Here is a 25,201-nt window from a genome sequence, read left to right on the forward strand (position 1 = left end):
CATCCTAATCGACACTACACTTAGACGCATAAGCAGAGCATTGGAATAGCCATTATTTCTAGTGTGTACTTTGGTGCCGGTGTGAAAATCCCAAAGCGAGATTCCATCATTTCATTGCGGATTCCGATCTACCCAAGGTACAGTGACTACCGCATATATTTAAACCGATGAAGTTGACAGGCGCGAATGGCAGCGCTGCGTCGCGATGACAATCGCGTCATTATCCATTTTGTTAGAACTACTTTCCAACTGCTCAAAGGAGATTTACTGACTCGGCTGCAGGACTATGACTGCTTTTATGCTAGTGTTCTAGAGGCAGAAAATCCTGCCTTGAAATCTCTGCCGTTAGCTGTGCAGCAGAAACAGATTATAGTTACATGCAATTATGAAGCTCGTCGACGGGGTCTGAGGAAGCTACAGCTTATCAAAGAGGCGAAGCAGATATGTCCTGACGTGGTCATCATCCTTGGAGAAGACCTGACCAAATTCCGCGATGTTTCTAAAAGCCTTTACTGCTTCTTGAAGAGCTTTCTATGGACTCAGAAAGCGGAGAGACTGGGGTTTGATGAGGTGTGTCTGTCACGCTGCTTCTTTTGGATAAATGAGACACTGATTGTAACAAAGGTGTTCCTGGATGTTACGGAGATGATTGACTATAATATGTCGCTTTTGAATCGTCACGACTTGGCTCATTCATTCTTCTGCTTAGATAAACGGGATCCAGCAATTGGTTTCCAGTTTGACGCTACGAGCTATTGCGGTCTAACTTATCCTGAAACCATTGGAAGTCCCCTGCCTAGAAATACGGCCGTCGATGGTCAGCATAATCTGGTCCAGCGCCTTATCCTAGGATCCCACCTGGCACATTATATGAGATCCCGTCTCGATAACGAGCATGGGTACACAGCGACCGTCGGTATCTCGACGTCGAAGCTTTTAGCCAAACTGGTTGGCAATGTAAACAAACCAAACAACCAGACAACACTTGTCCCACCATATTCCAATAGCGAGGGGATGAGTAATGTCAACCGATTCATTGACGACCACGAAATCGGCAAAATTCCGGGCATTGGGTTCAAATCCGCCCGGAAGATCAGGACGTACATATTACATCGCGAGGCTACATTTGAACCGTACACGGAGCGGAATGTGGATGATCAAGTTAAAGTTCGAGAAGTGCGTCTCACCCCAACAATGGGCCCACCAAAATTACTCGACATATTAGGAGGCCATGGCGCATCCAGGGATATTGGATTCCAGATATGGAATTTGCTGAATGGGGTGGATAACAGTGAAGTCCTAGAAGCGCGAATCGTTCCGACGCAGATCAGCATTGAGGATTCTTACAAGGGACTTGAGCAGTTTGAAGATGTCAAAAAACAGCTTAACCTCCTTGCTGCAAGTCTGATTAAACGGGTGAGAACTGATTTACTAGATGAGCAGGATCATGATACAAAGGGAAATGATACTCCACGTTGGACAGCACTTCCTCGTACACTTCGGCTATCAACTCGACGGAGATCACCCAAGAATGCAGATGGCTCACGAGACTATAGCTATGCAAACGGGCGGACATCACGCTCGGGACCTGTGCCGAAATTTATGTTCAGTCTTGCAGAGAGTGCTGAGGCGGTGGCGGAGAAGCTAGTGGATGACTCCCTTGTTTCAATGTTTCGTAAGCTGCATCCAGACAAATCGTTTGGGGAGCTCAGCTTGATCAACGTTGCGGTTACCAATATGGTGGAGACTGCGGGGGATGATAAACAAAGTAGCGGCAGAGACATTGGTAAAATGTTCAAGCAACAGGGGTCTTCGATCGCCAGTGCAGTTGTTGAAACAAATCGCCTGGACGATCAGGTGTACCAGGACTCTACTTCTAGAAATGCGGCGAATGTGACCGTTACGACTCAGATCGACAACACGGAGTGGGAAGAGAGCGATGAAGAAGATGTACCGTCTGCTCAGTTATGCGATGTCTGTGGCAGTCATATTCCTGTATTTGCTTTTGGTGCACATGCTCTGTATCATGCTGTCCCTGATTGAACGTCATATGTTTCACTGCGCTAGTATACTTGCGGGCATCTGATCAGCATCCATAGAAAGGCAGAAACCCCCATGATAATACCCCATGATAATATTGTCATTGGCGAGATATGTTTAGAAGAGAATCAGTGTCAGAGTCGATGACGGACTACGAAATGAGTGGCTGAGACTGCTCTACTTTTAGGCGCGCGAATCCACGCTAAAACATGACCCACATGAATTTGCCATCAATGATTGGTCAAACTGAGCCTAGAATAGTACCTTATATTCCCTAAACAGCTTAGCGCATCCTATTCAGCGATCTTAAATCTTTATGTGGACAGCGAACAATTGTTCACCAAACAACAATCTTCAGAGCATAATGATACATGAAATGGTTTCAGGTATCTGGTGACTTACCTCTGCCATTGTTTTCCCAGCAGAATCAAGTCAAGTGGACATGAGTCACAGCCAAACATGAGTTTTCTTCGTGTCGAGTTCCTGGCAGTGATACTATTCAGCAGGCAATGGGTCGCGACTTGACGGTGGCTTAGCTAGCCATATGGCAGTTTTACAAACTTATGGTTTAGCTTTAGAGCCGCTTGAGATCAAATGTGCGGGGAACAGACGATTGGCTATCGATCCTCAAGGGTCGCAGAGACCCAAACCCCTGGCGCTTGTGAGTCGCCTGTCTCTGAGTACTGCCACTGAGTGACTCTCGCGTCAACAGCGTAGCTACTGACAATCCTTAACGACCTCGGCAAGCTGCTACCAATTAAAATCATTAGTTGCTAAATATGCATTGAGAAAACTCTTAGGTTGACTCGTTTTAGAATATACGAACTTGCGACGATGACTGGCTGTCTGCCGCCCTGCATCGACAGTGTCAGTCAGATCTATTCGACTAAGCGTCAATAGAAGGGCAGTCACCGAGTTTTTAAAACACTGCTCGTCCTCTTCGACAGACAATAAAGACTCACTCTATTGTGTGACAAACCTCAAACACCATCCCTGCTGTTCATTGACTATATTGTTTAGACAACAATAAGAGTCATGTCTCAATAATCACATTGTTCCCATTTTTACTTCTCCATGACTGTCATAATACATCTCTCTTCATCTTTCCCATTATAACTAATTGATGATCTGCTTCCTGCACTTTCTTTCAACCTGATCCTCCTCTTCTTGCTACACTCGTTTCTAGCCCGAGAGGAATAGGCGCAGCGTTCGAAGTCGTCGTCAGTGAGATAATATTTTCCTCATAACCTTTCCTTTACATCTATTCGAAACCAAAGCGCCGGTCGCTTCCCTTTTCTACACAGTCAAGCTACATCCCACACTATGAGGCTCTTTGGTGGTCGCACGATATTCCCTATGCTCCCGCCCTATGGCGCTCACGATGGCAGTGACGCTCCTCCACCATACGCAAATCCCGACAAGCCAACACCATACCTGGGTCTCAAGGCACGTCTGTCCCAGATATGGATCAACCGATGGACTATTCTGATCTTGCTCGTTCTCGTCCGTGTACTACTCGCCACAACAGGTCTTCAGGGAGACATGGCGAATGCGCGCTTACAGGCCCTTTCTGCTTGTAACTCTGTCCAGTCTGCGGGTAGTTCTATGGCATCTTTACCACATTACATGGCTCAGGGAGTCAACGAGCTTACGGCAAGTGGAGTCACAAGCGCAGTGAACGGGTTGGTTGAAGTCCTGCAGTTGATGATTACTGGCATCGAAGCTCTCGTTGTTTTCTATATCAACTTCCTCACGCAAATGTATTTGTGTCTCTTCACTCTTGTTGCTAGAGGAGCCGCGGAGACAGCCCTTGGTTTGGCGAAGGAGGTGACGGATTGGCTCAACCAGACCTTGCCTACCATTGAGGACGATATCTCCGGTGCCGTGAAGACTGCTAGTGATGGACTGAATGATCTTGGTTCAGCGCTTGATTCACTGAAGAAGGACTGCAATAACGTCTTCACCAAATCTCTCTGTGGTGCCATTCCTAGCATCCCAACTCTTGATTTCACCAGTCAAATCGACGAACTGAAGAATCTCTCACTGCCATCCTCAATCAATGATGACATCGACAAGGTCAATAAAACCATCCCCACATTTGACCAGGTCAAGAACGCAACAACAACAGCTATCGAGTACCCCTTTGAGCAACTCAAGAAGCTCATCAATGATAATCTTGGAAACTACTCATTCGACAGCTCTGCTTTCCCCGTTCCAGCCAAACAATCCCTTTCCTTCTGCGGCGAGAATGACGGGATCAACGACTTCTTCCAGAAGACAACCGATATTATTCTGGTGGCCCGCAAAGTCTTTATCGCAGTTCTCGTCATCTTTGCAGTCCTTGCTTGCATCCCCATGGCCTGGATGGAAATCCGGAGTTGGAGACTCGCCAAAGAGCGAGCTAGGATTATCGGTACTGGCAATCACGACTCTCTTGATGTCGTTTATCTTGTTTCTCGTCCACATACTTCTTCCTGGGGTATGAGGGCTGCGACATGGTTCAATAACAGCCGTCATCAAATCCTCGTACGCTGGATTTTCGCATATGCAACCTCCATCCCCGCCCTCGTGTTGCTCAGTCTAGGTCTAGCTGGCCTCTTCGCCTGTCTATGCCAATACATTCTGTTAAAAGCTGTCGAAAAGGAAGTCCCAGAACTCACCGCCGAAGTCTCCCAATTCGCCGACAAGGTCATCGACTCGTTGAACAATGCCTCTGCGCAATGGGCCTTAAGCACAAACCACGTCATCAACACAACAAATACAGACCTTAACAAGAATCTCTTCGGATGGGTGAACACCAGCACCACGGCGCTAAACGATACCCTCAACACTTTCCTGGATAAATCCAACGAAGTCATCAACACGACCTTCAGCGGCACCCCCTTGTACGGTGCCGTGTCCGGTATCTTCGACTGTGTCGTCGAGCTCAAAATTGAAAGCGTCCAAAAGGGCTTAACATGGGCTCATGACCACGCTCACATCACCCTCCCACAACTCCCGAATAACACATTCTCGATCGGAGCAGCTAAAAGCGCGGACACGGGTGATAGTTTCCTTTCAGACCCCGGCTCAACCACATCCAACCAAATCACCGAGGTGGTCAACAACGTCGTCACCAAACTACAAGACGGTATCGAGACCGAAGCCAAGATTGCATCTATTCTGGTCCTACTTTGGTTTTTGCTGGTTCTTGTTGGTATTCTGCGTGCACTCATGATTTGCTGTAAACGTGAGCGCGTCCGTGGTAATGGTGGTGGACAGGAAAATGTCGTTATCGGAGGGCCTATTGAACCTGCTGCTTTCCACACTACTGGTAACACTGCAATGATGACCGGTGGGCGATCTACGCGCTCTGTTGGTGGTGATATGCAGCAGGTACCCCTTGATGCGCCAGCACATGACCACGATTCATGTGACTATGAAGACCAGAAAGTCGGTTATGCAGGTGAGCGCGATTATTCGTCTGCCGTGCATGCTGATACTCGTAAGAGTGCATACGTCGAATATGCCAGTGACGAGAAACGCCGATAGTGACAATTTTCTTGGGCGCCTATCTTTTCTTTCTTTAAAAAGCATCTCTTCACACTATTACATCTTTGCTGTCATTTTACATTTCTACTTTTTGTTTCCCCGGCAATTGCATCGGTTAGGAGGCGTTCTGTTTTATAGCTTACTGATCTACGATACCCTCATTGCACACAGTTCTTATTGGTATGATCTGTTGTTGTATGAGAAAATGTTTATTTATCTTGCATCTACTGAATGTGTGATAGACCTTGCTCGAGACTTCTTCTTGCCTCAGGCCTATACAGAAATCCAAATATTGATTAATTCTTTGATGCTCTGATGCAAGAACCAATATTCCCCGTAGTGTGAACTCTTCTCGATTATCAAATCCATCAATAAATCATCCAATTACATACTCGGTTGTAGGTATATAGATATCAACTAAATAGCAACAAAAAAGCTCTTTTCCCCTTCCTTCGGCACAACCCTTGCCCTCTCAACAATCGGATCCGCACAACTAACCCTAATCCTCTCCGGAGTCGCAGGACTTTCCAATCTCAAAACATCAGTCACACCCCACTCCTTCCTAGCAGATTTGAGCGCATCACGAATAGCGAAAAATACCGCACTGCCCATGAAAAGTGGTGGCTCACCAACACCTCGAGAACGCTGAATTGTTCGTAAGTTCTCCCATTGAACATCCTTGAGAAGAGAGATGTTGAAGATTTGAGGGATGTCGCGGAAACCCGGGATTTTGTATGCGCCTGGTCCTTTGGTGAAGATTTGGCCTGTGCCGCGGTGCCACAAGCTTTCTTCGGTGGTGAAGAGGCCCTGTCCTTGGATAAAGGCGCCTTCGATTTGTCCGTAGTCGATGATGGGGTTGATACTGCGTCCAACGTCCATTTTAATATCGGCTCGAAGGGGAGTCCAGTCGCCGGTCAAGGTATCGATCTGGACTTCGGCAGCTGCTACACCTTGAGTGAAGTAATAGAACATTTGTCCCTTGTTTTCGTCCCAGACGTAGCCAATGTCTGGGGTGCGGTAGTAGCCATTTGCGGATAAGTTGACACGATCAAAATACGCGGCGTGAGCAAGCTCTTTCATCGTTGCGTTGGGCATCTTTTCGCGATATGGTCGTAGACGCTCGTTGAGTTGTTCGCATGCATTGTAGATCGCATAACCGTTCAGGTCGGAACTGGCAGAAGCCGCTGTAGAAGAGGTGTTCGCAACTGTGTTCGTGCCTGTTTCTGATATATGGACAACTGATAGAGGCACGTTCAATGCCTGTGCTGCTATCATGCTCATCTTCGTATGGAGACCCTGACCCATCTCTGTGCCTCCATGTGCGACTAGAATACTGCCATCATGATATATATGAACCAAAGCACCGGCTTGATTCAGAAACAAAGCTGTGAATGAAATGCCAAACTTGGTTGGAATAATAGACAACCCACGCTTGGACCACTTGTGTGTTTTGTTGTATTCGTCCACGGCTTTTCTTCGCTCCAGGTATGAGCTCTCCTCTTTGACTTGCTTGTACATGAGCGGCACGAAATAATCCTTGAGTTCTTGGTTGTAGTGTGTCAAGTCACCAGCCTTGTACATATTCATTACGCGCAGGTCATCTGAGGACATACCAAGATGGTCTGCAACCTCTTCGATCATTGACTCGCACATAAACATTCCCTGGGGCCCACCGAAGCCGCGGAACGCAGTATTCGAGACAGTGTTGGTCTTGCATAGCCATCCTCGAACATACATATTTGGAATTTTGTAGACACCATCAATGTGAGACAATGCTCTCTCAACTACAGCACCGGACAAGTCTTGAGTATGTCCGGCATTTGCAAAGACATCGGCCTCAAAGGCAATCAACTTGCCTTCTTTGGTAATACCGACTTTCCATCGGCAGAGGAACGGATGTCGTTGGCCAGAGGTGACGATATCTTCGTCACGATTGAGCATACACCGCACTGGACGTCTCGTCTTGTCCGCCGCTGCGGCGCAGATTCCTGCTAATTGAATTGAGCGAGTTTCTTTCCCACCAAATCCGCCACCAAGTCTTTTAACGCGCGTGACGACCTTGTTTGCAGCGACACCAGTGACTTGAGCGACGTATGTTTGCCTAGATCATTATCAGAAAAGCTTCTTTTAAAATAAGAAGAGAACTTACGTCTCGGTAGGGTTCTGAGTGCAACTAAACACCTCAATCTCACCATCCTCCGGCTTAGGCACAACAACACACGCCTGAGTTTCGAGATAGAAATGCTCTTGACCACCCATCCTGGATACTCCAGTAAACACATGGTCCGCTTCCTTGAAAGCAGCTTCCGTATCTCCATTCTTGATGTGTCTGAAATGCTGGAAGAATGACTTTGCTTCAATAGCTTCTTCCATGGTCAAAATAGCTGGAAGTTCCTCGTATTCCACCTTCACGGCTCTAGAAGCCTCCTCTGCAATCTTGGCGGATGTTGCAAGGATCATTCCAATGGGTTGACCGGCTGTGAAGACCTCGTCGACGGCAAAGAATTGCTCGTCGGCGTTGGGGGCACCCCACCAGTTCGCCGCAGGGGAGGGTAGATCGCGGTGATCAACATAATCATGAACACCAGGAATGTCAAGGGCAGCCTCAACGTTAACGCTTAGAATCTTAGCCCGAGGTTTGGTTGACAGAACCAGACATCCGTAGAGTTCATTCTTTTGCACAGGTATGTCATCCGTGTACTGAGCTTCACCGGTACACTGCTTGAGGGCTGACAGATGATTTCCAGATTTGCCAACAATCTCTTGTTTGTATGCGGCAGAAGCATCATGGTCTTTCTGTCCAGAAGAAATATTTCTCTCAATCTCATCAATGATGTCCTGATCGACGTCGCTTTCTTTGACTTCAAGAGTAGACAAGACGTCATGGTAGAATCGATAGAAGAAACTTAGGGCCAGTGTCTTTCGGTATGTTGCCATACCTCCAGGGACACCAAACCGCAGATCAAAGTCCTTTTCAAGAGCGTTCATGACACCTTCTAGAGTCTCCGGGTTTGTCAATTTCTTTCCAATGATATAGAGTTCAGCATTCTTCGCTGAGACTGTCATTGGCGCCATACCACCATAAACGAGATTCGCGCTCAAGACTTCATGCGTATCCGATAAGACAACTCTCAAAGCAGCATTCACAATGGCAATATCGTCATCCTTTCGCTTCGACTGCTTGTACGCTCGGAAGTGTTCGCCCTTTTCAGCCACTGGGATACGCAAAGTAGCAATAATCGCATCTGCTGGAAGGGCAGTTGCACGGTAGCCCTTGAAGAACTGCGACATTGAGATCTCGGTTTCTTTGTTTAATGATTTCGCGACTAAAACTGTGTTCGATGCGACGAATACAGGGTTTAAGTCAGAGATAGGAGAGGCTGTCGCCAAATTACCGGCAGGCGATGCAACGTTTCGAATCTGTCTTCCAGCAAAATAGCGCAACTGCTTCTTAATAACCGCAAATGGCTGTCCACGAGCGGGTCCGTAGCGCTCAAGAGCTTCATCACAAATATGCTCTAGATCCGTCAAGGAAACATTCGCACCCAGCTCGAGATGGTCGTCTTTGAAAGTATATTGCTTTAGCTCGATAATATCACCCACATAAACACACGGGTCGTAACTCAGCCCCTTGAATTTGATCTCAATCTGAGTCTCTGTGCTTCCTCCAATGAGCTTCGCGGACGGATAGACATCTTTAATTTCCAAAAGTTGCTGAAGTGTTACGGGTCGGTACCATCTCTTCTTCTTATTCCCAATCGCAAGTGCCTTGAAGTCGTGCTTCCTTAACACTGGAGGAAAGATCAACTCGGTCTCTGGATTGTACGGGATAAAATCCGGTCTTGGGAGAGTAGGTGAAGTCGAAGTATCTTCTTTCAATGATCGATTTGATTTGCAGCACCCTCCAGCTCCGTTCTCTTTGTTGTTCATACAGCACCCTGACCCACTATTTGCTTTGCTCTTCTGGCAGCCAGATGATTTTGAGAAGCTATGAGCGACGTCGAGAATAGGACGGTATCCTGTGCAGCGGCAGAGATTCCCGTCGAACGCCTCTTCAATTTCATCTGTAGAAGGTTCGCCATCGTTGTTGCGCAACAAGGCATATAAACTCTTTGACGCATTGATCGATCAGCACTGAAAAGAGGTAATACGCTAAGCGGAATAGTGCATACCATCACAATACCAGGGGTACAGAATCCGCACTGACTGCCATTTCCCACAGCAAGTCTCTGCTGGGCAGGATGCGGATTCTTGACATTGCCAATACCTTCCACAGTGACAACATGTTTCCCATCAACACTGATAATGGGGGCTAAACAAGCATTAACCGAAGCATGATATAACTTCTTTGTCGTTGGATTGATATGAGAGAGAACCTATTTCAGAGTGAAATTAGAAGACTACGTCCCGATATCAAAGTTTTCCATGGCTGCTTACCACGGTACAAGCACCACAACCACCCTCCGCACATCCCAACTTCGTCCCCGTCAATCCAATACCGCGCAGATACTCCAGCAGAGTCAATTCCGGGTCAATATCGTCTAGGACAATCTTTGTGCCATTAAGGTAAAATCTAATTGAAGAGTGATAGTCCTGGGCCAGCTGTATCAGATTGGAGATCTTCTCTGGCGCAACAGCGGGGGCGGACTCCACGATGCCCGGCGCCATGGTGGTGAGGAGATAAGCTGTTATATTAGGTCGTCGTATGGTATGAGGGAATTATTGCATATGTAGGACGATATACTCAATATAGAGACATGACTATATCTGAGAAATAGAAGAAAAATGAAAAGAGTGCGGGGTATAAAGAGATGTTAAGTAGTTGGTTGAGGATTATCTGCTTATCGGAGAAGCCGACCTCCAGCTTGACGGCCGGCGATCGCCACCGTCCGATATCTTGCTTACATTGGTGGATTCTCCACACCAGAAAGATAGATGGGAAAAAACAAAAACGCCGTCTAGATGCGTATCAAAAGCAAGAATGGGAAATATTTACACACATAAGAATTTGTAAATCAAGATCGATCAAAGTGTCTATTGACTCAGTCAGCTTTGGCGCCAATAAAGTTCTCTTCTTCCTCCTCCCACTTTTCTCGTTCAACTACACTGCGTGCCCTGTTCAGATAGTATGTTAGTCAGTAGATCGACTGGTATATAGCAAGAAGAAAACACACCTATAAGCCTGTACAAATCGCCACACTTCAATATCTGCTAAATTCCAAGCTTCTGCGATATTGCGCAGACTAACGCGACTGACGGGTTATCGCGAAGCATGTCGCGTGCTTTACTAATCAGCTCATACTCGTGGTCCACAGATGGCTGTGGTTCCTCGCCACTCTTTTTGGCATCGTCTTCAGTATCTCCGGTCTTGATGGTGAATCCAAAATGCCATTCCAACTCGGCCACCAACTCTTTAGGAAGGTTGTCTCCTTCTTTTGCTGGAAGTGTCTCAACAGTCATCCAGAATGTCGAAGAACCGAATTCGTCCCCGGCAACTAACTCCTTGAATGTAACGGCACGCGAAGAACCCGCACGATTGGGGCCCAGAAGCTCACTGGTGACGGTTGCCAGCCATGGATCACGAGGGGTTTTACGTCGAATATAGGCGGTATCAATCTCGATCGAGTCGTGCTGAAGGGCAATCAGGGTGAGCGGATGAGGTAAGACTCCAATCGAATAAGTGCTGGTGTCATTCTTAAAAGCCTGTGGTTGGGCGATTGGGATCGCCTTGGATTTCGAATTGCAGGGCTTGCACGTCGGACGATTAGGAGGACACGAGCCAGAAAACTCGGACGTAGGGCATTTCGAAAGAGCTTTTGCGAGCTGCAAGGCGGGCTGAACCAATGCTGTCGTGTGCTCGGCAAAGGGCTTAATGACCGTAAATCCGGACGGGAAATTATTGAGAAAGGTTGTATGGAGATGTGCATCAATCAACTCAACAAGCGCTTGTCGTTCAGCACCCGGAAGTGCATGATATTTCTCAGTAAGGTCATGGTAGTTTGTTGGAACAGTGCTGGAGTCGTAATATGCCAAGGCATCAGATTGCTCGTTTATGAACAGGTCGGACGGGATAAGATCTAATATCGACGAAGTCTTGTCGTCCGCATCCTGGACTGCAGCCTTAATTGCATCATTAATAGTGGCGCTTTCAGCAACAAATAGTGCTCGATCAAGTTTATCGAATCGAGTGATGTGAGTAGGTATAGTACCAGTACGAAGGTAGTTGAATGTCACGTCGTCGTATCGAGCCATTGGGAAACACAGCCAATCTGCAAACAGTCCCCTGCCCATGTGACCCCAAGCTAACCATTTGAAAAAGTCCAATTCTAGTTCTGCGTCAAGTTGTCGCCGTTGAACCTCTTCATACAACGGATTCTTCATTGCTTCGGCCCGACTGAGAACTACAGGTCGGAACCCTTTGGCGTACCAAGCGCGTCTCCATGCCAAAAGTAGCTGGCCATCTGCCTTTTGTAATGCTTCATCGTTCTTGCTATTCGGTTCGTAAAAAGTGTACACGGGTGGACGTTCCGGTAAAGGTGGGAGCACGGTACGATGTTCGTCGAGCGTGATCGATGACGAAAAGGGGTTCAACCACTTCCAGTCAGTGAACCATTTGGACTCACCGCTGGTGCTATTTGCTTGCTCCGGCGGTTTATGAGCCGCGGGACGGAAAGGATGGCGGAGGTCTTCAAAGGAGGGTAGTTTGGTTGGAATGTATCGCGAGGGGCCGAATTTGACGTTGGACACACTTTCGAAAGTGGTATTTGTTGTCTTGGAGAGAATGAACAGCCCGCACGCAACGATAGCGACGATAGCGAGCAACGAAGTCGTTCGTTGAACGATCATGGCTGCTGGTCTCCTGCGCGACTTGACTGTTGATTAATCCTCCGTAAGATCAGCGTGTCGGATATTATTACTGTATGATCTGCCTGACCGTGGATCGGCCGGGAAGCAAAGAGTCGCACTTATTTCAACATGAACGAGACGGGGAACTCGATATGGATCGTGAGGTTAGATGTGATCGGTTGCTTTGCAGGGGACATATATAAAGCAAGTCGATTCTTCAAGACATGAAGATTGCCAGTGTCTCTCCTGTTCATCAAGCCAAGGGTCAGCCTTACCGTTTCCGGCGGGCTATCCGCACGATTCCTTGTTAGGAATAGTCTGTTTCAGCCTTGAAAACCTCATTTATTCTGCCTGATGTAGACTCTACTTCGAAACAAATACATTTCTATTTTAATTTATCAACGGCCAAAAGGAGTGTTGAGTTCACATTATGCCTCTTTCTTTATGATGGAAAGAGGCACCTACAATCATAGAGCACAAGGCTGTCATGTTATGGCATATGCCCTTTGATGCCAGGAATATCTTGCCCGTGATGAGAAGATTACTCCTTCGAGACAATGATACAGTTTATTCCTGGATATTGTTTCTACATAGGTAAGCGTTATGAACGTGGACTGTCCTCTCAGTCTCAGAGCTTCAGCTATATCACTCGGTTTCCCTCTGTCATTGCTTTGGCCTGTTGTTCGGGACTTAGTTGTATTCATTCTTTTCTTTAACTGCACATCCTCCCGTTTGATAGACAAATACTCCTCTCAGAACAACTTCTTTCTGTTCTTTTCTCTCGTACTTAATTCTATTTGGCAACAATGTCTTCTGCAGAAAGTGATGGTCCATCTCGAAAGATCCAGTGTCTCGAGCATTCTGTCAAGATAGTCGACGTCAGACAGGCGGAAAATACCAACTCGTCTTTGATAGTCACTAATGAGAGTGACTCCCTGATCTCCTCGTGTGAATATGACCAGGAGGGGATAGCTGCGCGTATTACTGAACTCTCGAGCGCTCGGTTTCCATCATCGCTTGACTTTCTACGTGATTGTTCGCCTGCTCAACTAATGGATGTGAAGAGTCTAGCAAAATCTGGAGGACTAGACCTGATTGATTTAAGAAATGTTTGTAGTAACTATTCCATATACATCCCAGTCTTTAACGTTTTCTTAGTATCATATGTCCCAAACAATAAGTTCTGGGAAATCCTCCCATGCAGAGGAAACTCCAGGACAGCATTTTCTCTCAGAAACCACCGGATACACGGAGACGACAATACAGGTTACCACCACCTTGGTCTACAATTCAAACTTCCTACAGCATTCGATTAACCATGGTGTCTACCCTCATGGATACAAATATTCCGACGGCAGAAATACACCAAAGCCAAACAACCTAAATGAGATAATTGAGAAATTGGCTTGCCATCGATGCTCCCTCTCTAGGTCAAGAATTACAGAGAGAGATTTTGAAGACTTTAGAAAAGCAAATACATCACCCATCACGAGCCGGACCTTCCCAATCCAAATTATCATAATTCCAATTCTTGATGGTAGGATTGACGATCTTCGATGTTGCGAAGTAGACGAACCCTTTACGAATCTTGCCCCCTTAACTGATGGCACACTGCCAGAAGCCAAACCTGATCGCTTTTTTTGGCGCTCGTCCTGAACAGTTCAATATGAAAATCCGCCAGGAACTTCGCCCTCTTATAGCCCCATCCTATAATGACGTCCCAATCGTTCCAAACTTCTTCCTTGAAGCCCATGGCCTTCACGTACCCCCGTTGGTAGGCATAAGGCAACCCTGCTATTATGGCGCACTAGGATCTCATGCTATGCATTTGTTACAATCTTACCCACGAGAAGGCTTGACCTACGACAACAATGCTTACACCCTTACCGCCACTCATTCCGGCGGTATGCTCAGTATATATGCCACTCGTATGATCAGTTCCAATCGTCGGGATGGCCGTCCCGAGTATATCCTTCTGTCGCATGATACAACAACCAAGTAGCTCTTCAGCTAGTTTTGAAGGCGACTTGTGAAGTAGCTATTGCTTGACACGGCACTCGGATTGAATTTGTATTGTACTGTGGGAACTGTAGTTGTCTAAAGAGTCCACGCTGTTCGTTGATTACTTAGTCACTTAGTCGAGACCTAACTTACTTATTATATACCTCAAATAAAATTGTACAATCAAGCAGATATCATGTGCAAAGTATGGACGATAAAATTTTTTGAGCGTCACTTACGAAGTTGTCGGTGTAAACCTCCTGAATAGGCATAGCGCGGATAGGTTATTCCGAACCTGTAGATACCTCAGGTATCCAAACACGGAAATATTCCAACATCATCTCTGACTTTCGAAAGGCAACCACCAACATCATATCTACTCTTGTTCTTGAAAGACGGCCAGATATCGCGGATATCTACACGGTTCCCTTGAATCTCTTTAGGGAATATCCCAACAAAATTCCACCATGGGTTCTATGGTCCTCCCCCATCTCCAGAATGCCTGGCAAGTCGACCAGGCCATTCTCTCCGAAGACGAGCGATTGGTGGTAGTCAGATTCGGTCGAGACTCACATCCTGATTGGTTGGTTTGACCTGCTGCGACGTTAGCTTCGATCATATCGCTATATTTGTTCCTCTTCTTCTGCTTCATGTCCTTTCTTTTTCGGCAGCACTAACGTGTACCATTTTTAGTTTACGACAGGACGACGTTCTGTCCAAGATTGCAGATCGGGTCAAGAATTTTGCTGTTATTTATCTGTGCGATATAGAGCAGACGCCGGATTTCAACGCCATGTATGTTTCCACCTTTTCTTGGTGTTGGAGGCAAAAGCTAATCGTTGTCCTAGGTATGAATTGTACGACCCAATGACGATAATGGTATGTATCAGTACCTTCTATCAATTGTATCTCGAATGTACGGAAGTACTAATAAATTGCAGTTCTTTTTCAGAAACAAACACATGATGTGTATGTATACTGCTATGTCCGTTGACTCGGCTGTTGCTAATCCAAGCTTATAGGCGATTTCGGAACTGGTAACAACAACAAACTGAACTGGGTCTTGTAAGTATTCCACCTTATCTATCGACTACCCACTCTTCTTCAGGAATACTAATAATTCTACAGGGAAGATAAACAAGAGTTGATCGACATCATTGAAACCATCTATCGCGGCGCAAAGAAAGGTCGTGGTCTGGTTGTTAGTCCTAAGGACTATTCGACCCGTTACAGATATTAGACTATCTACCTACTGTCTTGTGGTTCGGAAATTCGGAGGAGTTGCTCGGTCTAGGATTTATGATTCAATGATAATGATATGATACTTGATCTATTTACGCTTTCAAATAATTCAATATCTCGTCCACAGCCCATCTCAATATTTCACTCATAGGCTTTTCCCCTTTCCCTGGAGCCACCACAACACCCGCATCACTCCTTATATTAACAGCTTGACCAGCAAGTCTCAACAACTCGTCGTCCGTCTTTCTCGGGCTAGCAGCATATCGATCAGCTAGTGACTGTCCACCCATCTCATCATCCTCCGCAGCCAATAACCATGCATGATCTTGGACATATCTCGGCCAAACAATATCGTCCACGTAACCGGGTGGATCGGTCCAGAAGCTTTGAGGCTCGCTATCATCTTCCTTTTCCAAGTCAACTGTAGACGACGGCCCTTTATGTGGGATGTTGTCTTTTTCCTCGCTATTCTCCCGCTCAGCGGCTGGTGTCGGTGCCGGTCCAATAGTTACATAGCCACTCCTCGCCTCCCGGCGACTCTTGACAGTATCATACGGCGCAGATAGGAAGATATGTAGATGGATATTATCATGGACATGTCTCAAAACATGTCCCGGATTCTCACTTGCCGGTGGCGCAAACAACAAGAACCCTTCCAAGAAGGCAATCGTCACATTCCCTTTTGCTTCATCCTTGAGAAGCGTCTGTTTTAATCTTCGGTTCACTTCCTCAGCGATCTTCTGGATTAGATCTTGCGCAACACCCGGATCTTTGGCCTCGTTTTGGTCTTCTTTACTCCTGAGTCGAGGCGGCAGTGTACCATGTTCACGCACATAGGCCAATGCAGAAGATAAGAAATCAACATCGATAGCGCCAATGGTATCCCAGTCTTGTACTAGATCACCTTTTTTGGTGCGTACAACCGGTATTCTATGACACATATTAGACTATTCTTTTCCACGCCGATAAGCTTGGAAAGGAGACGTACTGATCATCAGGGCGATAGAAATCATCTTCGTGAACGATAAAAGTGCGGATCTTGTCATCCACAGCGAATATGGGACGCAAGAGTCTTGCTAATGTCGTCTTCCCGCTTGATGAGGGACCTGAGAGGCCTATTATGATTGTTTTGTTGGTGGAGGATTGCCCCGCATGAGTGTCGGTGGACATTTCTGTTCGCTCTTCAGGAATGGATTATGGTATAGTGCTTGGCTGCTGTTCTTGAAAATGGTGTTTAATTTAATCGAGCTAGAAGGATACGATTTTCCCGAAGCGCTGAGTGAAGTAAACAGGAGATGTCATGGTGAAAGACGCAGACGCACCCGGGATTATCTGTGGTCCCCACAATGTCATTAGCAAATTTACATATGGCATCTCTCTACTCCGTACGGAGTAAGTACCTTCATGATTGATAACCCTGAATAAATCCCTAAATCACTCCATACAAGCATAGTCTAAAATCATAGAAATACAGCTGATATCTTGTAAAAACATGAATCATAAAATGTGCTCAAAACACATCACCTCCAAATAAACTAGGCATCGTTCCCTCTCCAACGTCGCTATCACTTACATCCACCGGATTTGCATTCGGACTTTGATGCGACGTCGACGGAGGTGATCTCGAAGCTTTTGACGATCCTCTGGGCGGAGTCATAATGATTCCATTTTCAGTCACAATCTGAAACTTGGAGACTTTCTTTGTCCTCTTTGCGGGAGGTGACAGATCAGGCGAAAGATCAATCTCACCCTGCTGGACAGAGAGGGGTTCTTGGGTTAGCAGGGAAACCTTTCGCTTCTTACTTGGCGTTGATGGAGACTGTGATGACTGCTTGGTTGAATGATGCTCCACATAATCATCAGGAATCGGTAATTCATGACGATCAAAGAATCCACACGCTTCCTGCAAATAAGCAGGTTCAATAAATTCGTCATTCTCCGGTAATTTATAGAACCGTTCATGTTGGATAATAGTACTCATGGTCGAATCATCGAGCATATCCTTTTCGGCATGTTGCATTTCTGAATTCGACATCTCCTGTCGTCGATGCAGCATTTTCTCTTCGAGTGTGTCCTTTAGAACAAGGGTTTCCACGAAGACGGGTCTCGTTTGCCCGATACGGTGAGCTCGTTTGATGGCTTGACTCTCCACTTGGGGTCTCCAGATCGGATTCACAATGAAGACACGAGAGGCACTGGCAATATGCAGACCGTGCGACGCTTGTCGTAGATCCATGAGTAATACCCTAACACTAGAGGACTCCTCGAACAGTGATAGATAGGCTGCCTTCTGACTGGTCTTGAGGGTGTTTGCATAAATACGAAAGTCAATTCCTAACATTTCGAGTCCTTCTGCAATCCAAAATGCCGTATTATTATTCTCATAGAAAATGATAATCTTTTCTTCTTTGTGCAGCTCCTGAACCCGGTCCAGTAGATAAGTAAGCTTTGCAGATGTCGTTGCGATCAGCTTCGTCTGCGAAAGCGGCGAATCAGGCGACAGTTTCTTACTAAGGACCTTAAGAAATATCTTTTTGGGCGACCGATTTTCCGACGGCTTGTTTTTATGTGTAAGACTATCCGCCACGCTCGACTCAGTCCTGACAGCCTTTTTTTCTGATCTCTGTAGTAGTTGACGACGAGCACCGATGCCTGCTCCTGCAAGTCCCTCGGCAGGATCTTCAGCCGCGAGATGTGACGTTATGAAAGTCTGCGCCAGTCGCGCTTGGGATATCCCTAGTAATAGAGGCTTCGATTCATTTGAGGTTGATGTCAATGACCAGTACTCGCGAGCGTGCTCCGGAAATCCCTGCACATATACACCGAGTTCATCTGAATGACAGAAAGCGCTAAAGCTCTCACTGGCAACTGCTCGATGCGCGATTCTGAGGCCCTCCGATAGTAGCTGTATATCATCTACCGTCATCTTTTCAATGTTATTTGCCATATATTTCTCTGCAACATCAATTGTCGACTGGATATCCTTCGGTTTATGACCTGTCCACCAGAAACCCGCTTGCCGCAAATGGTTGATCAGTATGCTGAGATGTTTCCTGTTTCGACTTTGGAACATATAGTCCTGATCCTTGCGTTCAGAAGTAATTGCATTCACGGTAAGATTGAACAGAAAAAGATTGATGGACATTTTGTCATAAAATGTAGGCTCAAGACTAACGACTTTGTTGTGCAATCGTGGAAGCGGGAGTTCGTCATTGATAACATCCAAGCGGTGTCTTACCACAAGACCTTGCAGCACAGCACGTAATGACGATGCCTTTCTTCGTTTGCCATCTTCGCCAACTGGTTTGGTATATTTCGCCCAATTGGCAGAGTCATCATTCCGAGAATTGGCCCAAGGCTTGTGCTTTAGAAACTCGACCACGATCAGCCGTAGACTGTCCACATCCTTCAATTCTTCATCAATGGCTGTTCCGGTCTTCCTGCGAGAATGCAGTACTGACGATGGCATATCGTCTCCAGAACTAGTGTCACTTGCCAGTCTCTGATGCGAAGCGAGATTGAGTTCAGCACCGTAGAGTCCATTTGACGGCGTTCCTGAGACGACCCATCTTCGCTCGACATGCAGCTTATCAAGCATGTGCATGGTATTGGACTTGTATCCATGCCCGGCAACATTGTGGCCCTCGTCGACAATGATTCGAAGCCAGTGAAACTTCTTAAGAGGAGACTCTGCAGTAGCTATCGGGGAAGCATGGCGATTGGCGTCCGGCTCTCCGGCTTCTTTTTCAAATCGAGTTCGGGCGAATAAAATGATATCATACTTCAACAGCTCCTCTTCTGAAGGGGTCTTATCATTTCGGCTTCTCAAGACGAGAACGTTAAGTCCTTCAGTGTGGCTTGCGATTTCGGATTGCCAGTGGTCGACAAGATTAGGCGGAACAACTATCAGCGTGCTCGAAATCAGACGAAGGCGAACCGCTGGCGGGCGCGACATCCATCCACCGCGGCTAGTGTACCTTGATGGAGGAGACGGTATCGTATATTGACCTCTTTGTCGCTCGCACTCCTCTTCACATCGTGCGTAATATACACCCATTTCCCGTAAGCGTCGAAAGTGACTAGGCCACGGAACAGAAAATCGGCCTGCCGTGGCGGCTGCCATCTGCATGAGTGAGCCAACAGAGTTGCGGATCGGATTTTGGGTCTCCTGATACTCTGTCGGAATGCGTGGGAAATGACCGCGTGTTGAGAGGATAACAGCTAAGCAGATTAGTGTCTTCCCGCAACCCATGGTCTCAGCAAGAATTCCACCGCAGGCCTCCTCATAGATACGTTTAATGCGCAAAAGAGTTCCCTCTTCCTTATCATAAAAGTACTCTTGGCCTAACGGTGTCCTGCAAACCTCCAACCGCGGGTCCAACATTTGTTTCGGCTGCACTTCACGCTGAATCATAGTGGCAGCCGAGCGGCATTGATAGGGATGTAAAGGCGTCTTGAGACCAATCACCCCAGATGACTCTCGAGCCTCCGGTCCCGCTTCCCTTGAGCTTGCCATTAACTCGTGCATAGCCAATCGACCATCTGCATCTTTCACATCGTCTATCGTTGGGTTCGGATTATTCAGGGTGTTGAATATGTACCACAGCGAATCTTCGTCCGCTGCGTTCTTATCCTTGTCCACAGAGCCCGTATCGAATTCACCGTTCCAAGTGGATGGAGATCTGTCCAATTGCGCCATCACAGCCCTCAATCCTTTCCTTAGAATATTGCTCGTGCGTGAAATGGGAACCCGTGCGACATCGTGAGGTAGGACAAAGACTCGAGCGAACATCCAATCGGGATGAGACTCATAGGTATTCCAACGTATTTGTATCCATCCATGTTTTTGCAAGTTCGAGAGATGTTTTTGCAAGCTGAGAAAGTCTTTATCTGCCAATTGAGCAGACGGTGCTCCGGCATCTTGATGTACATGCCTTCGCAGTATCCCGACTGGTAGATACTGGCTGTTGGTAGTCAAGTCTTCGGAAGTAGGGATAGATCGAATTATTGACGTTGTTTTCAGAAATGAGTCGGTTACGCTAGAGAAACCCGAGGATTGTGATGTATCCGATTGAGGAGGAATGATGGCATCGAGGCCTAAAATAGTCTTCGCGGACCGTTCAGCATTATTCTGTGTCGGTTGCCGTAAGTATCATCACATTACAACTCCCAAGTATATAGACAAAGGGGAAAAGCACTCACGTCATTGTATGCCCCGATGCCTGAAAGAAAGGGGAAACCGGCGTCAGCGAGAGCTGCAGGTGCCATGTTGGACGCCGACAAGGGACAAGTAACGAGCGAATGGGTCTAATGAGGGAAGTAAACGGCGATGTACTCTGTATCATGCATTCGCAGCCTTAATGACAAATCGACTTAGACAAGATGTTGGTATGTTAATGAACGATGCTTCGATGCAAGAGTTCTTACCTTGTTGGCACTCTGCATGCCATTCTCTCTCATAGGCTTCTTCGCACCCGCCAATGATTCATTGACCTGCCAATGACTCCAAAGACAACAAGAAGAGACAAGATATCAAAAATAATAAACGACTAACCACATGAGAAAGATAGACTCATGTAGTAGCCTAGAGTTGATGCGGAGAAGAATCTCTTTTGAGTCGATTACTGATAAGAGATTACAGCGGCAGAATTAATCAGCTAGCATTATCAAGGCCGATCATTGGCTCTCAGCTGACCGCCTCTATATTACAGTCTAATCTACTACGACGACCTCCTTCCTGAGGGAAATATATTATTTTTGTTGATAACTTCTCATTCGACCCTATACACTGGCCCGAATATGCTATACTGTCTACATGTCATATTATAAGTAATATATGAGAAATATGAGAAACGAATGGAGAAGGGAAGTACGAAGTATAAAATGGAAAAGTTCAACGAGTGAGAAAGTCCTCAATCTCAAAACCGACACGCTTCAACGCTTTTTCCTCGATATCCTTTGATGGTTCAGGCACTCGTCGAACGATCAGTGTGCGCGCTTCATTAATCCGCACTTCGACTGGGTTACTAGGACCATAACGCTCGATTTCTTCACGGTCACATTCCCGAATGTATACGGTTACATCGGGACCGATGCATGCGCGCCAAAGGGACGCCATCCATTGCCAATGTTCCAGGACTTTGTAGCAGTCGCTGTTTGGGATGGAGCAAGCAAATGCATCGGCGGTTGTGAGCTGATATCTGGGAACGAGTGCAATAGGAATTTGTGAGGTGCTAGATTGTGACAGCGTCAGTGATGAAGGGCTGCTACCGGAGGACTCGGGTGACTCAGCACTACAAGTGGTAGTAGAATCATTTGAAGCTTGTGGTGGTGACTTTGGGCTGATGAACTGAATGATTTCATCCGAAATTCGGTGCCAGCTGAATATGACATTCAAATAATCAACTGTAGCATCCTTCATTTCACCAGATACCGATCTCTTGCGAGCCAGTACATCGGGCCCTTCAAAGACCCGGACAACATATTTTCCGTCATCAGTGAGAAGCTGGCCCAGATATTTCATCATGACTTTTACCTGAGTCGGGTCCTGACCCTCAACAGCAATAACGGCGCCTCGTGAGGGCGAATTGTCTCGCTCAGAAAGCGGAGGGGAGATTTTGGCTAAGACATTGATTTTATTCAAGACTGGAATCGTCATCACGGTATCAGCCTGGACCCGAGTGGTAGTAGAAGGTGAAGCAGAGTTGCTATCTGATTTCAATGGTGGTAGTGTCAGGCTCGGGTCGTAGTAACTTTCACCTTCGTGCCGTGGTGGTTGTTGCTGTGAGTGCCGGAGATTTCCAATATTAGACAATGCATCAACATGGCTGCGGAAGTAAGCGACACCAGGTCGCGAGACATATGTCTTCTGGGACGAAAGAGAATAGGGCTCTGTTTCAGGGCTAGCGGTACGCTGCAACGCATTATTATTCAGGCGTCGACGTTTGGAGTCGAGGATTGCAGATTCAGGTTCTCTCCACTGATTGTTAAAAATAGGACCATCTGAATCAGTCGGAATGAGCGACTCATTTGGGCGACGATCTAGCTTGTTGCTTCCTCGAGAAGAAGTGGAGGAGGAGGATGATGATGATGATGATGAGCCCGGATGAGGAGACACTGCATCTACAGTACAGCTGCTCTGTGGAGGTAAACTAGCAGTCAGGGGCGTATGAGGTGTGGAAGGAAAGTTCATCAACCGTCCACCGCATTGATTACATGTCGTGGATCCGACTTGGTTGCTATTCAGGCCGTTACAAGCATAGTTGTCACGACCAAACCGTCGTGGCTGATAGCGGTAGCCTGGATACTGTTGTTGATGTCGAGCTTTCTCGGCCTGTCTCTCGGTTAGGATCAGGCTCATTAGAGGTCTTAGGAAAGAGAATGGAATACAGACCTCTGCCAGAGATTTCCATTGCTCCTTGCTCTCTACTGGTAGTGCTCGCCATTGCTCTCCGATAATTTTGGAGATCTCTGGGTTGGCAAGTCCAGGATTCTGAGCTACGACAGCAGCTTGATAATGCTGTCTATACAAGATGAACGCTGCAACAGAGTTAATGACAGCCCACGTGACAAATGAGAACTCTTGCGATTCTTACCATTTCTTGGCCTCGGAATCTTTCGATTGGGCTGACACAAACAAAACCGAGAAGTCGTCTCTTTAGCAGACTCCAATCTGGTCGGACTCCCTGAGCCCGATCTGTCTCTAATAGATATTGATTCAACAGTTGCCACTACTGGTGTGTTCTGCCGAGTTGTGGACACCGAGAAGCTAGCCGTCAACTGCCCGTTTTGACCAGCCTGCTCTCGGTTGATAGCAGAGAGCTGCATCTGAGATAGGGCCGTGGAACAATTATCAGACTCATTTGTTGGGCTCGTTATCGGTATCTCCCTAACAGAGACAAGTGACATAGCAGCAGCCCTGGTCCGGTCACTCACGTTCATGATCTTGTGTTCCAAGAGGCTGCTCGACTGCCTGTGCAAGAGTCGACTTCCGGGCTCATCAAAGAGTGCCGGTGGCCGTGGAAGGACCCTATCAAAGGACATGGCAAGGTGGTATCTTTCTAAACTTGATATATGAAGGAAATGAAAGAGAAAACCTCGAAGGTATTAAGGAGTGTCGTGAGCAGCTGCTCTTGTTGTCGGTGTGACTTGACTTGGATGACTGCCAGAGAAAGAAGAAGAAGGGAAAGAAGAAAACAAAAACGCAAAATACTTATATATATCGATTGATATGATATCTTGCCAGACGCAAAAGAAAAGGAATATTGATCTTGGAGGAATGGGAACCCGTTGTGCAGCTATCCGATACCGTACGTTCTGCACGAAGAGTTTCGGATCGAATTGAGTTGAATCTCTTTGATCTTCCTAACCCACAAGGACTTTATGGAGCTAGCTGGCTTGCTAGCTATGCTGGATACGCTGACAATAATCAGCAAATCGAAGTCGTGTCAAGAATGAGAGAAGAGGAAAAGAAATAGAAATGAAAAGAAGACGTACGGGACAGAACTGGTAGGGCAGGCCTTTGTCTCCGGAACTTATATCATTCGTTCAAACGGTACCTTTTTCAGTCTCGTGATCCATATTTAGAGCTGACTGGATAGGTTGAAGGAAAACTGGGGAAATCGGATCTGCTTTTTTTTTTGGCTTTGTCCTCTTGACGACTGACAAAAGCCCTTACTAACTTGGTAGAAGTTAGCTCAAGAAGCAGAGATCAACTACGTCTCTAACGTACGTACGTATGGAGTTGACGATGATGATCTTCCGGACCGTTTATTTCTCTTTGCTTTTTTGTCTCTTCTGGATATTTTTTCCTCTATTCTTTTACCGCTTTCGATAAATTCTTAACCTTTTTCCTTCCAGCTTGGACCAACCCCTATCTGGCTATTATTTATTTCTCGGCAGAGATTCGATTGCTTTTTTGGGTTTCTTGCCAAATGCAAACAAACAGTCATCTTTATCAGCAGGACACAGTCGGTGAGGGAGAGAGCGGAACAAATAATACAGAAGCACAAGTCAAAAGAAAAACAAAAGTGGTGCAACTGCATAACACTCAATCTGGAAAGGGTGCTTGTTTCAACTACCACCGGAAATAGAACGAATGAAGGGTAAGGAGCGGTAGGGCAAAACATCCCCCCCTCTCTCCCTCCTCCTCCCTCTCTTTTCTGTCCCTAGCCTAGTCTCAGCAGACTAAAAAGATCGATAACAATAGAAAGTCAGACACCGTACTAAAGGGAAAACAACACCGCGTGCATGAATGACTGACAGCTTTTATTTTTTCTTTGTTCTGCTCTCTGTGACTAAAACACCCCATCCCGCTCCTTTTGCCGCTCTTCCATTTTCTTTGGGCTCAACATTTTCTTTCCAAACTGTAAGCGCCAGTTGGACCAACGGGAAAATAAATGCGGGAGGCTGCAGAGCATTAGGCGCGGCTGATGTTGTGACAGATTTGAAGTTGGATCCCCCCCGCCCCTCTTTTCGATTCCGGAAAACTGGGATAGATATGGTCCGTTCGTTGCTTGCTTAGTTGGCTTTACCTCGGTCG

The 25,201-nt window shown here is 46.6% G+C and overlaps 7 protein-coding genes across 7 annotated transcripts, besides 1 other annotated feature; 3 read left to right on the plus strand and 4 right to left on the minus strand.

Annotated features, from left to right (window-relative positions):
- Nucleotides 1-28: 28 nt before the first annotated feature.
- Nucleotides 29-2,043, plus strand: TSTA_077900 (DNA polymerase iota, putative; the record flags this gene model as incomplete). Its single annotated transcript, XM_002341774.1, has 3 exons — nt 29-231; nt 283-570; nt 625-2,043. The coding sequence occupies exons 1-3, from the start codon at nt 187-189 to the stop codon at nt 2,041-2,043; spliced, it is 1,752 nt and encodes a 583-aa protein (XP_002341815.1). The 5' UTR covers nt 29-186.
- A 1,278-nt stretch (nt 2,044-3,321) lies between these two features.
- On the plus strand, nt 3,322-5,885 carry TSTA_077910 (pheromone-regulated multispanning membrane protein Prm1, putative). The gene has a single exon (XM_002341775.1). It carries the CDS (start codon nt 3,364-3,366, stop codon nt 5,569-5,571), a length of 2,208 nt encoding a protein of 735 aa, XP_002341816.1. The 5' UTR covers nt 3,322-3,363; the 3' UTR covers nt 5,572-5,885.
- Nucleotides 5,886-5,902: 17 nt separating this feature from the next.
- TSTA_077920 (xanthine dehydrogenase HxA, putative) lies at nt 5,903-10,340 on the minus strand. Its single transcript, XM_002341776.1, has 4 exons — nt 10,009-10,340; nt 9,744-9,947; nt 7,721-9,681; nt 5,903-7,672 (listed from the first exon to the last, which is right to left on the minus strand). Exons 1-4 carry the CDS (start codon nt 10,237-10,239, stop codon nt 5,989-5,991), a joined length of 4,080 nt encoding a protein of 1,359 aa, XP_002341817.1. The 5' UTR covers nt 10,240-10,340; the 3' UTR covers nt 5,903-5,988.
- A 23-nt stretch (nt 10,341-10,363) lies between these two features.
- On the minus strand, nt 10,364-12,417 carry TSTA_077930 (uncharacterized protein; the record flags this gene model as incomplete). Its single annotated transcript, XM_002341777.1, has 2 exons — nt 10,364-10,686; nt 10,746-12,417. One exon carries the CDS (start codon nt 12,415-12,417, stop codon nt 10,783-10,785), a length of 1,635 nt encoding a protein of 544 aa, XP_002341818.1. The 3' UTR covers nt 10,364-10,686; nt 10,746-10,782.
- A 2,321-nt stretch (nt 12,418-14,738) lies between these two features.
- Nucleotides 14,739-15,785, plus strand: TSTA_077940 (pre-mRNA splicing factor Dim1). The gene is made up of 6 exons (XM_002341778.1): nt 14,739-15,001; nt 15,112-15,213; nt 15,267-15,297; nt 15,360-15,387; nt 15,441-15,483; nt 15,547-15,785. The coding sequence occupies exons 1-6, from the start codon at nt 14,886-14,888 to the stop codon at nt 15,656-15,658; spliced, it is 432 nt and encodes a 143-aa protein (XP_002341819.1). The 5' UTR covers nt 14,739-14,885; the 3' UTR covers nt 15,659-15,785.
- Nucleotides 15,753-16,830, minus strand: TSTA_077950 (uncharacterized protein; the record flags this gene model as incomplete). The annotated part of the gene is made up of 2 exons (XM_002341779.1): nt 15,753-16,590; nt 16,649-16,830. The coding sequence occupies 2 exons, from the start codon at nt 16,828-16,830 to the stop codon at nt 15,753-15,755; spliced, it is 1,020 nt and encodes a 339-aa protein (XP_002341820.1).
- Nucleotides 16,831-17,170: 340 nt separating this feature from the next.
- On the minus strand, nt 17,171-24,060 carry TSTA_077960 (SNF2 family helicase, putative; the record flags this gene model as incomplete). The annotated part of the gene is made up of 7 exons (XM_002341780.1): nt 23,256-24,060; nt 23,054-23,199; nt 21,559-22,993; nt 21,356-21,462; nt 21,088-21,153; nt 20,863-20,967; nt 17,171-20,791 (listed from the first exon to the last, which is right to left on the minus strand). Exons 1-7 carry the CDS (start codon nt 23,701-23,703, stop codon nt 17,171-17,173), a joined length of 5,928 nt encoding a protein of 1,975 aa, XP_002341821.1. The 5' UTR covers nt 23,704-24,060.
- Nucleotides 22,740-22,759: a microsatellite.
- Nucleotides 24,061-25,201: the final 1,141 nt, after the last annotated feature.

This window comes from Talaromyces stipitatus, genomic scaffold (genome assembly GCF_000003125.1).
Source record: "Talaromyces stipitatus ATCC 10500 scf_1105507295523 genomic scaffold, whole genome shotgun sequence".
Taxonomy (NCBI): domain Eukaryota; kingdom Fungi; phylum Ascomycota; class Eurotiomycetes; order Eurotiales; family Trichocomaceae; genus Talaromyces; species Talaromyces stipitatus.

What these genes read in the sequence shown, in the direction of transcription:
- TSTA_077910 (XM_002341775.1), top strand. Translation starts at nt 3,364, where the DNA reads ATGAGGCTCTTTGGTGGTCGCACGATATTCCCTATGCTCCCGCCCTAT.
- TSTA_077920 (XM_002341776.1), bottom strand. Translation starts at nt 10,239, where the DNA reads ATGGCGCCGGGCATCGTGGAGTCCGCCCCCGCTGTTGCGCCAGAGAAG. An exon ending in GTTGTGGTGCTTGTACCGTG is followed by an intron (nt 9,948 to 10,008) that starts GTAAGCAGCCAT and finishes ACTCTGAAATAG; the next exon opens with GTTCTCTCTCATATCAATCC. An exon ending in ACTCAGAACCCTACCGAGAC is followed by an intron (nt 7,673 to 7,720) that starts GTAAGTTCTCTT and finishes ATAATGATCTAG; the next exon opens with GCAAACATACGTCGCTCAAG.
- TSTA_077940 (XM_002341778.1), top strand. Translation starts at nt 14,886, where the DNA reads ATGGGTTCTATGGTCCTCCCCCATCTCCAGAATGCCTGGCAAGTCGAC. An exon ending in CGAGACTCACATCCTGATTG is followed by an intron (nt 15,002 to 15,111) that starts GTTGGTTTGACC and finishes TACCATTTTTAG; the next exon opens with TTTACGACAGGACGACGTTC. An exon ending in AACAAACTGAACTGGGTCTT is followed by an intron (nt 15,484 to 15,546) that starts GTAAGTATTCCA and finishes ATAATTCTACAG; the next exon opens with GGAAGATAAACAAGAGTTGA.